Here is a 12347-nt window from a genome sequence, read left to right as displayed (position 1 = left end):
CCTTGGTGTCATTTTCAACTCCTCCCTCTCCTTCTCTCCTCACATAACAGACCTTGCCAAGAAGGCCTACTTTCAAGTGCACATCATCTGGGGCATTCTCCCTTTCCTGACCTTCTCCCAGAAATAATGTCTCCAAAGCACTGGTCGTCTCCAGGCTGGACTACTGTAACAGCCTCTTCCTCAACCTACCTAACTCCTCCCTACACCCCTTCAACTAATCCAGAATAGGACTGCAAGACTTACCTTTGCCCTCAAGCCCAGGGACTGCATCTCTCCAGCCCTAAAATCTCTCCACTGACTCCCGGTTGCTGCAAGGATCAAGTTCATAACCGTCTGCATCATCCACAAGGCTTTCTGGGACCCTGCTACATCCAACTTTCTCTCTCTAAATAGCTCCCTGCTAGAGCCATTCAATCTTTTAGATCGAACTCTCTGCAGATCAGGTGCTGCTCCAAGCAGGGAGGGGGGTGTCTCCCTCTGGAATAGCCCCCTGCCTCTCTCAGGCTAGAGCTGGATCTCCTTATGTTCCAGAAGCTTCTCAAGACCCTCATTTTCTCTGCCTCCTTCCCTCTCCCCATCCCCCTCCCCTGCTAATGTTCCCCCTCGCCTGGTTCCTTCAGATTCTTACAGGGCACCAGACCCGCCCCCTACCAGTCTACCCCTGCACTTGCTCTCCTCTGAAATCCCCCACCACCCAACCTGTAATTGCCCTCCTAGGCTCCCCTCCCCTGCACTTTTCTGCTGGTATGCACCCCTGAGCCTGTCCAGCCCCATTCTTCGCACTTGAACCTTCTGCTCCTGCACTACCTGGGTTCTGTCCACCTGGCCCCCTTGCACTCGCTTAACTCTCTGGCATTCCTCTCTCTGCTACACTTCTGTTATTGCACTTGCACACTCCGAATGTCACAAGGCAGAGTAGGACCGTTTTGTTTTTATCATCTCTGCCCCCCTTGTCTTTTTGCACCTTGAAACACATTGTGCATAGGTGCATTATTAAAACCAAATAAATAAATAAAATACATCTCTTGGAGCTGTGGGGACTCCCATGGAAACAGCAGCAGCAGGCCCGGGCACAGCAGGCTGACTAGGTATAGTTGGCTGCAAGGAGTGAGGTGGTATAGGAAGCACGGTGTCAGGCGAACGCTGAGCTCCTTCATGATCTACGTAGACAAACTCTAGAGGCTCATTATCCAAGACAGTGCCCCTCCCTGTAGTAGTTGAGCAGGTGGTGAAACTTCAGGAGAACCCACCGGAGACAGAGTGAGCAGCTGCTTCATCTTGGTTGGCTTTGGAAGAAAAGGAGGGAGCCCGAGGCATCTCGTTGTCCACGCTCACACCCCTGGGGAAGGAGGCAAAGGCTGGAGCCTGAGGTGCTGCTAATACTAAAGACGTCACACCAGAGGCCACGGGGCAGTGAAATTCTGGAGCCTGTTGTCACAGTCATTAACAGGGTCGCTGCTGGGGCAAACCTCGCTGCAGATGGTGTTGCGGACAAAGTTGTCGATGGAGTAGTAGATGGAGGAGCCACCAATGAGGACTTTGAAGGATGGGTCGATGATGATGCCCTTGAAGATGTTGAGAACTTACGTTTCGGTGACGGGACATGGCCCATGGACTGATGGCTTGTGGACAGCGTACGGCTAGTCGACGGAGCATTACTCATCAATGAAGAAACTGTCGACAGGTGTCGTTGGTTGACGATGAAGCTGCCGGAGCAGCCTTTGTTGTGGACACCACCGTGGACTGTGACCAGGGTCACAGAAGCAGTCACTGGAGGAGCAGGTGATGAAGAAGTAAAAACCTGATAGTTATTGACTTTTAAGGTATCTTCCCAAAGTTATGCATGCTCCCGGGTCTGCTGGCCCAGGAGCATGCATAACTTCACACAGAGGCTGTGTCAAAGGCCTTAGCACTGTCTTCTAGCCAAGTCACCAACCTTCTGTGATGACCCTGTCTAGTTTTGGCAGAAAAGGACTGGCAGATGGAACAGCTGTCCCCATCATGGTCTGGGAGCAGACAGTAGAGGAATTTGTCATACCGGTCTTCCACAAAGACGTTCTTCAAGCTGCACTTGGAGAAGACATGGAAGAGACTTCTTGTTGGCATCCACCATGCCGGGTGGTGAAGGCCCAAGTTCGAGAAAAGGGTCACAATGGTGTCTGAAGAAGAAGAGAACAAAGCATTTTGTCAAAAATAGATTTTAAAAAAAATAAGACTTCAAGGTACGAAACATGAAGACCTCCAACATGAAAATATGTGGTAAAAATCTGAAAATGGTCACCAGGGATGGAGCTAAGGAGGACACATGTCATTGGTTGGGGCAGTATGACCCAAAGTAACAGCAATAGGCTATATAAGCGACAAGCTGTTTAAAGCAAAAATGCTTTAATAGTACAGAGGATTCCAAGCCTGACAACAGGGAAAATTCATGAACACATGAGCATGTGAATCCACATAAGATCCCATGCTGGAAAATATACATCTCCTTACATGTGTAAAAGTTGCATTTTAACCTTAATTTATTTGCTATACATCCATACATTTGGAGTAATACCCTTGTTTAGAAATCTTAAATATAACCCAATACATAGACATTCGTTGTTTTATAGCATGTGCATATAATAAGCATGTACTAAACAATCAGGGTTCAACATGTGTCTATTTCTATTTATTTCAACCTTTATTTATATATTATTTTATGGTAAACATATTTTACATATATATGCCACAACCAGGTACACTCGATGTAAGGGACCTTTTAAATTGATTGCCATTAAAAGAAAGTAAAGACATTTGTAAAATATTAGATATGTATAATTCAAATGTATTCTATTACGAAAATACTACAAGGAAAAGCTTCATAAGTACTGATATCATGCATGTGTGCATTTGTAGCTTCTTAATGTTTTATACAACATTCTCCTTCTTATGAAGTTATCTGAAATCACATATGTACCAAGAAAAGGGTCATATAAATATTTGCAACTACTTATTGTGATTTTTTTGTCTGGTGCCATCAGTGATGTCATATGATCTAATTAGTGATGTCACCAGTGATGTAATCAATGATGTCATCATTGCTATCATAGGCTGTGCAACAGGGGGTGAGAAGTTAAGGTAGAGTTGTCTGCCAAATTGCAGGGGTTTTGTTGAGCAAAATGTTCAAATGAATGTTCCTGCAATTCTTTTCCCTGAATGATCATTATATGGAAACTGGTGCTTCAAAGAAGAATGTTACAGAGTTCCATAGCAATGGGGCCTGCAAGGAGAAGGCTCTTTCATCCATTCTACTGCATGTGAATCATGGGGTGACCATGAATCAGGAAGAATGGAACCTAATGTTACTAGTGTGGGAATTAGTGGGTTAACTTTTTTTCTTAGGAATGGTAGGACAGTTTTAGGGAAAGAATGATGGAGAGATCACAGAAAGCACTTTTCTTATCTATGTAGGGATGGGCAACTTAAAACCTGAACAATAAAAATAATCCACAAGTCAAAATGACCACTGCAACAGTTTAGAAGGAAAACAATGTTTATTACATTCAGAATTCTCAGACTGTGCCATAGTATCGAACTGACACACAGCTCATCATCCCCATAGAAGTTGCACGTTATATAGAAGAAAACCACACATTTTAATACATAGGTTACATTGATCATCCCACCACCTTCATTGGCTAATTCCCCCCTATAGTCCCTGGAACGATTGGCCACAACTTATCTAAACCCACTCCCCTATACACATGGTTTGCTACTATATCACTACTAAATCCAGCAACGGGATAGACTACCGAACATATTGATACAGTAATATGTGCACACCCCCCAGCCAGACATGTTCAAAGTGAAAGAGCAACGCCAACCCTGCTTTGATAAGGCAATAGGCCTTCTCAGTACTCCATCACCATGGTGCACACAAGTTGCACTGCTGACCTTGGACTGAATTTACTGGCATCACCTCTTGCTCCTCCTGTCCCAAATCAAGGAAAGTTCTAGACACTGCTCCCCCAGTATCTCCTTTGAAACCCAGTTGCCTAATAATGATGTGACCAGGGCACCGTTCTTGATTTTAGGAATGTATTTACTCAGTTTATATACCTACTTGTAATTCAAATATGATGACCTCTCATTTCGGAGGGCAGTAGTGCTCTAAATCTTCGCCGATCCAATTGGCATTACAAAACCTCATGCCCTTTTCTCATAACTTTGTCTTTCAAAGGGATCTGTCTTTGGAATTGAGCTATGCAGGGTCGCAGCTCTGCAATACAGCCTTTATTCTGTTTATGGTGCAGGCTGACTTGAAATCCAACATGACAGTGCTCATGCCATGTCAATTCACTGTCCTCACACTTTACCAATTGGCCATTCGTACTCAATCTTCCCTTTTTGCCTACTTTAATTCTTTGTTCCTGCCTTACTTACAACATGACATCTACTGCTGTTACCTTCCAAACTTCTAATGCACGCCCTATCAATATCCTTGGCAAACACAAAAGCAACATGTATACATTTGTTGCTCGTTCTGTGTTGCTGTGTATTGCATTTAAAATGTGTCAAAGCTATGTACAATGGTTACAAGTGCCTTCTGCTGCAGAAACCTAAAACTGCACACCTCCCAATGTTGGCTTATAGGGTTTTCGCAACCTGAAACATTTTGTTGGCTGGGGCGTAAGTAACACAGAAAACAAATCATGGGGTGGTTTTGTTTCCCCTCCATTTCTTTAAGTCAGTAAAGTGTAGCATTTCCATATGGGATGACGCCCTCCCAGTATTATTCTTCACCAACTAGAAAAAAGAGTTACTGGTATTTATGGTGGAGGAGGACCATGGAGTAAATCAGGATTAATCTCCAACAGTGAATAGCCAACTGGATTTAGAAGAACGTCACAGGTACATCAAAGTGAAGATATAGTCATGTCATAAATAAGGTGATGTAAGAAAAAAAGTATTTTGCACAATGTAATATATTTTTCCCCTGAAAGATAGCATATAGTGCAAAACATGCAAATGCAGACTTCCTTCTATTTTACTCATTCACAATCATGGATTGTAATAACCGATAGTCTGATCCTAAAGTGAGATAATATGTTCAGCTTAATACACATTCTTGGGAAACCACTTCATTAGTGGGTTATCAATTAGTCAAATATATGCCCAATGAATTATGGAGCTTGTACCGCACAAAGACATTACAACAGGGCAAACCAAATACCAGACACTTTCTTTTTATTATTTACATAAATCACACTTCACATAGTGCCTGTTTGATAATAAGGTTTTAAACTCAACTCTCCAAAAACAGCATGACCCAGTGCAGGAAATATTGTACGTTGTGGATGTTTTGCACATTGGATTTGTCCATGCCAACATCTTTTACAAATTACCCATGTCCCATAGGTTAAGGATTTGCTTGATAGTCTTCTGATATTTTGAACATATAAATGGCTTTAACCCCGTGCTATCTTTAGTGATGTAGTCAGAGGTCACATGCATGAGTGTTTTCTCCAGCGTGATTCCTCTGATGTAACACTAAAGTACACTGTGTCTTGAAAGTGTTGTCACACTGATAACATGCACATGGTTTGACCCCAGTGTGAGTTCTCTGATGAATCACAAGATTTTTCTTTTGTTTGAAAGACTTATTACATTCAGGACATGTATATGGTTTCTCCCCACTGTGAATACTCTGATGTAGCACAAGGTGATCATTTCGCTTGAAAGCCTTCTCACATTGAGAACATGCATATGGTTTCACCCCAGTGTGATTCCTCTGATGTATCAATAATGGACTCTTCGCCTTGAAGGCCTTATCACATTCGGAACATGCATATGGTTTCTCCCCAGTGTGATTTCTTTGATGTACGACTAGTTCACCCTTTTGCCTGAAAGACTTATTACATTCTGAACATGCATATGGTTTCTCCCCAGTGTGAGTTCTCTGATGTAGGACTAGTTTACCTTTGCTCTTGAAAGACTCATCACATTCAGAACATGCATATGGTTTCACCCCAGTGTGATTTCTCTGATGTACGACTAATTCATACATTTGCTTAAAAGACTTATCACATTCAGAGCATGAATGTGGTTTCACACCAGTGTGATTTCTCTGATGCATCACAAGTTGATCATTTCGCTTGAAAGCCTGATCACATTCAGGACATGTATATGGTTTCTCCCCAGTGTGATTTCTTTGATGTATGACTAGTTTACCTTTTTGCCTGAAAGCCTTATCACATTGAGGACAAGCATATGGTTTCTCCCCAGTATGAGTCCTCTGATGTAACACTAAATTCAACTTGTCCCTGAAAGCCTTGCCACACTGTTGACATGCATATGGTTTTTCCCCAGTGTGAGTTCTCTGATGTATTACAAGTGTATTATTTCGCTTGAAAGCTTTATCACATTCAGAACATGCATATGGTTTCACCCCAGTGTGAGTTCTCTGATGTTTCACAAGTTGATTATTTCTCTTGAAACCCTGATCACATTCTGAACATGCATATGGTTTCTCTCCAGTGTGATTCATCTGATGTATCACAAGTTGATTATTTCGCTTGAAAGCCTGATCACATTCTGTACATGCATATGGTTTCACCCCAGTGTGATTTCTCAGATGTAGGACTAGTTGATCACTTCGCTTGAAAGCCTTATCACATTCAGAACATGCATATGGTTTCACCCCAGTATGATTTCTCTGGTGTATCAATAATTGACTCTTCACCTTGAAGGCCTTATCACATTCTGAACATGCATATGGTTTCACCCCAGTATGATTTCTCTGGTGTATCAATAATTGACTCTTCACCTTGAAGGCCTTATCACATTCTGAACAGGCATATGGTTTCACCCCAGTGTGAATTATGTGGTGTATTAATGACTGACTCTTCATCTTGAAAAACTTACCACATTCAGAACATGCATATAGTTTCTCTTCAGTGTGATTTCTCTGGTGTATTAATAACTGACTCGTCACCTTGAAGGCCTTATCTCATTTAGAGCATTCTCACCAGTGTGATTTCTCTGGTAGAATACTAAACAATGTTTTACCCTGAAAGACATACCACATTCAGACTATGCATATGCTTTCTCCCCAGTTCTCTCCAGAGTTCTCTGATGTATCACAAGTTGATCATTTTGCTTTAAAGTCTTATCCCAATGAAGGCAGGAGGATTCCTCTGATGTAGCAATATTTTACGTTTTTTTTTTTTAAAGCCATGTCACGTTCAGAACCTTTATGTTCTTTCTCTTCAGTGTGAAATCTCTGTTGTTGCCATATATGACCGGTTTCATTAAAAGTTATTTCACATTCAGATAACTCAAAACGTGCCTCATTTGGGAGGATGTTACTTTGAAAAGGTGATTTCGTTGTAAGGAGCTCCTTGTCAAATCCTCTCTCCAATATAGATTTGGTGGTTTAGCATTAGATGGCCCTATGTCCTGAATGACTTGTCACAGCCAGAGCACACGTATATTCGTATTACTTTGTGGCACGTAGGAGGCATCCTTAGATATCCATTTGTATGGAATGTCTGGGCATGTCATGACATTTGCAAGTTGCTTCTTGTTAGCCTCTCAGTGTATCCTTTAAAGTCTTGGGTTAACCTCTACAGAGAAGGCTGTGTCAGTACATTTATGTAAACTCTCTTGGGATTAGTATCTCATGTTTGGATATTCCGCACAGAAAGATGATCTACGTTGGAAGTGACAGTCACAAAATCTCTTCTGAGAGCCAGCTACCAGAGGGCACCTTTTTTAAATACAAAATATTTTAAAATCATTTCTCTGGTTTGCATGCCCTGTTTGAAGGAAAAGGAAAAACAGGATTAGTGTTCCATAAGCAACACATACATATTCCTTGTTTTAAAAAGCATATGTGAAAACCAAAAATAAATCATGTTTCAACTTTAGGAAACCCTTTTTTATGAAATCCTGGAATACTACAGAAATGTGTGGAGACCACTGAGCAGAAGGCCACTCTGTTGGAGCAGCATTGGGAACGGATGTCCACATTAGCGAAGCAGAAGGGAAAAGAAATAGAGACAGCAATCAGGTGAAATTGAGTCATAGAAATCAGATGAATACCTCGAACATGTAGTTTGAGCAAAAACAAATCAGCGTTTTTGGTCACCTGGCAAAGAGTTGCCTCCACTTGCATTTCCGGCCTTCTTTTGCGACACACCCCATCTCTGGAACAGGTTATACATGAATATCAGACTTAATCCCACCATTCTTCACATTGGGAAGGACCTACAACCTTGCTCTTCATAGAACAGCTCACCAACTGCTGGATGCTTCACTGTACCCTACATTACTATCCCCCCACTTGAGTGACCCTATGCTGCACTTGCCTTCCCCATCCTAGAAAACATTGCTATTCCTACACCATATGAGTGAATCAAAGGGTACGTTCAGAAGCCTTTCTTTGAGCAACAAAAGCAGGAAGCACCTCAGCACAAGATCGAGTAGGCATGAGTTTGTTCAATTAGAGATGTCTACAATAGCAACTTTGTGATGGATGAAATAAAGTTAGATTTATGAGAAGTCTGCCAATCTAGGAACTACTTAAAATTTTTCAAATTGTAAAAAAAAAGGAATGTATTACATTTTTTTGCCAGATCCACAGTAGGATCTAGAACTTGTCAGATCCACGGTAGGATGTAGAACTTGTCTAGATGCTAAATGATTGACAAAGGAATTGATAACAGACAAAAGATCAGGTGGTGGATTGATTGTCGAGTTCACCCATTCATGTAAGAAGTTAGTTTTTGCTAACTTTATGGCTTTTTTGTATGTTAGAAATGTTTTGAGCATTTCCTTCAGGGAATGATTGTCTTTAATATTTCAACATGATCTTTTTTGCATCTAATACCTATGTGTAAGGGTCTTCAGATTCAAAGAATATCATGGATTGGACTTTTCTTGGGTTTTGTTTTGATTAAAGTGATGGTATATTATCAATTAAATGGTGAAAGGAGGGGTGGCACTGATTAAGGAACATATAAATCAATATATTGGTTAAACAAGCTGGGATTGAGGTAACAAGATTGTGTTACCCAACTCTCAGTATATCATTTTGACAAGGACTCCCATTCCATGATTGATCACCCTAACCTTAGTACCATTGAGACGATCAAACCCCTAAAAACTGTAAAGAAACCAGCTGACAGTGCCAATGTGTGTTATTGAAATATGGATGACAAAACATTTTGTTGTATTAAATGCTGCCAAAACATAGGTACTCTTTTTTCCGGCAAATATGATTCCATCTCCTCTCCCTCTGATTTCCTTCCCTACCTCTCAGCTTCCTATCTCCCCCACGGCTCATAATTTGGGACTTTAATTTGACTCTGAGCTATCCTTCACATGTCATATTTATTTATCTTCTCGCACCTGTCATTATCACTTATACAACATCTGTAAAGCTTGCCCTTTCTTAACCTTTCATTTCACTAAACTTCTAATTTCGTCACAAATTATTTTATGACTTTTTTATTGTTCTGTTTCTCTATTTGGTCTTCTTCTCTCTGTCATCTTGCTCCATTGATGTCTGTTTTTAATGCTTCTATTTGTCTTCTCCATCTTCTTTCTCCTCAGAACTCTAATGCTTCTTCGCTCTCTACTCTTGACTGGCTCCCTTTTCATTCTCGACTCAAACTTAACTTCCTGTGTCTGGTCTTTAAATCTCTTCACGTCCTTCCGCCCATCTATCGTTCTTCTCTGGTAGCACTTTATATTCTGACTCGGTCTCTTCGTCCGATTCTCAGTTTCTCCATGCAGTCCCTCGTCCACCCTGTGCTAATTCACGTTTTTTTCATTCTTTTACATTGTTATCTCCTTTTCACTGGAATTATTTCTGCTCTACTCTTCGCACTCTTTATTTCGTTCCTCACTGAAGATCTATTTTCTTCAATCTGATATATAAAGCTGATGGTTCTTATATTGTTACCTGCATTTTCCATTTTAGTGTACTGTTTTTATGACCCTTTGTACAGGACTTTGGTTTAAGGTGCTTTATAAATCCCAAACAAAATACAAAATATAAATACAGTACTTCTTTACTTCTTCCTGTAAGATCTGATAACATTTATATGAGCATCCAGGTTAATCATGAATCTCATGATGGTAGTACTGAGAAGAAGAAGATCAAATAAGTTATACAAATTATTATCTCGCCAAGTGCAGCTGATACTGGAAAGAGGTGTCCCCGAGGAGGCATATAGATTACACAGTTGTGCCAAAGGAAGGGCTATAACACTCCACTGGGGAGATGGCAGCAAAAGAATATAAACATGGGAGAAGGACTCAACAAGATGAGCAGCAGGTGTGAAGCCTGACAGACCCAGGAAATTAGAACCGAGAGAGGAGACTGCAAACAAGTGTGTAGTTTGGAGGATGCCAGCAGCAGACCACGAGAGTCCTCCGTAGGGCTTGCAGGATTACATGGAAGACTAGACGTGTCAGGGCCTCACTCCACTCCGATTTCAACAAAGCAGGCCTAATAAGGCTCCAAACTATGTAAGCTGTGGCTTTCCTTACACATTTCTGGAGCGGAACGAGCTGGGCTCCGAGTGTGCTGCAGAAGTCTGGCCTGGAGACACAGATCAGGAGAAACAAGCCCTGGAACACACAGCTGTGCCGGGCCTCCAAGGTGGTGGTGTGGCTGTGAACTGCAGTGGATGAGCAGGCAGGTGAAGAGGAGTGATCGCTGTGATTCCGGGGACAGGTGGGAGCCCCCCGTGGCCTCACAGGATGCAGCACAGAGCAACCCACGCCACCGCACTGGACCCTGAGGGGCCCCCAGAGTTAACAGCATAGATGGCAAGCAGCGGCATGACTCTAAATCTAATTTGGAAATCAAAATAGATGCAGTGGGGCTGAGGTGGGCCCCACTATGACAAGAATTGCAAAAAGTGTCAGTGAGAATGGGGGAAGCGGACCATAGGATCCCAGAGGTAGAGCATGCGCTGCAGCCCATGAAAAAATATATCCAGCAATTTAAAAGTAAGTCTTAATTTTTGGAAGAGAGCGTGGAAGATGTCGAGGGGCGGGACCACCGAAACAACATCAGAGTGCTAGTAATTTCAGAAAAAATAGGGTATCCCTCCATGGAGCTGCATCTTGAAACATGGTTGAAGGAGTGGATGCGACCTTCGGGTCTCTCGCAAATTTTCTCAGTGGAGAGGGCCCACAGAATCCGTAGCAGGGGTGCGATTATTGGCACCCACCCCAGATCAGTTTCCACTAAATTGTTAAACTACAGGGATTGTAATGCAATTCTGAAGGCTTCAAGGAAAAGAGGTCCAATTCATTCGAACTGATCTAATGTTGCAGTTTACCCAGACTTCACCAGAGCAGTGCAAAAGGCCTACCACTTATTCGTTGCTGTTCAGAAAAGGCTATGGGAGGTATAGAACAGGTACAACATGCTCTTCCTGGCACCCCTGAGGGTGGCAGGCCCTCGAGCAGTGCAGTTCTTTCAGAATCCGACAGAGGCTTGGGACTGAGTGGGCAGTGATGGCTGTGGCCGGCAGAGCCCCTCCCGAGAAGAGGCGCATACTCCAAGCAGAAATGGACGAAGAGAGCAGGCACATGGGTTGTGACATAAGTAATTGCCTCAAGAATAGCAAGAGTGACCAAAGCCTCTGGAGTGAATTCCCTCATTTCAGTACTGCTACAAAGAGTGCAAAGGGTGAAGCCGACCTCAGGAGTGATCTTCCTCGTCTCAGTGGTAATACCCAAGACATGAAAAAGGAATAAGATAAAGAGAAGCCTGGAGGGAATTGCAAGGGCTCGTAAGAATTGTGGCATAACATGACTGAAGATCTGTTGAACCCGGAGAAGGGAGTCATTTGCCTGGTTTTCTTTGTTGAATCAGAAGCTAAAGTAATAGGTTGTCATGTCACACCCGGGAGGCTGATATAGTTGATCAAGAGAAGAAGATTATTAATCTTGAATTGGAAAAGACTGTGGTGTGAAACTGGCACTGTGTAAAGAACCATCAGGAGAAAGCTGAACTTGTTGAACCAGGAGAAGGGAGGCAGTCTCCTGGTTTTCTCTTATCCATGAAGAGGAACGGTTGCTAAAGACTATTGGAAGTTGACCCATGGCTGATCCCCTTTTGAACCAGAAGAAGGGAGTCATTCTCCTGATGTTATTTAGGTTTATGTATTTTGATAGTGGTAGGACAAGGTGAGGAGATTTGGAAAGAGTAGACATATTAAGTTGGACTTCCACCCTGATTACGAGCACCCCAATTATTCTTTGGTTAGATAGGAACACCCCTTTAGAGCTAGGGATTTAGTTTCAATGCATATACCACTTTGAAATGTCACCCCTTTGGCCGACTC

The 12347-nt window shown here is 42.3% G+C and overlaps 1 protein-coding gene across 2 annotated transcripts in view; it reads right to left on the bottom strand.

The window, feature by feature from the left end:
- Positions 1–3514: 3514 nt before the first annotated feature.
- The window catches only part of LOC138498165 (zinc finger protein 268-like), a 163574-nt gene continuing 154741 nt past the window's right edge, over positions 3515–12347 (bottom strand). For both annotated transcript variants that reach the window (XM_069622043.1, XM_069622042.1), the window contains exon 2: positions 3515–7796. In XM_069622043.1, the coding sequence (XP_069478144.1) occupies positions 5477–6889 (1413 nt within the window). In that variant the 5' untranslated portion in view covers positions 6890–7796 and the 3' untranslated portion in view covers positions 3515–5476. The remainder of the gene's footprint in view (positions 7797–12347) is intronic.

Source organism: Ambystoma mexicanum, chromosome 5q, assembly GCF_040938575.1.
Source record: "Ambystoma mexicanum isolate Mex_15411 chromosome 5q, UKY_AmexF1_1, whole genome shotgun sequence".
NCBI lineage: Eukaryota > Metazoa > Chordata > Amphibia > Caudata > Ambystomatidae > Ambystoma > Ambystoma mexicanum.
This window is presented reverse-complemented; position numbering and strand designations above follow the sequence as displayed.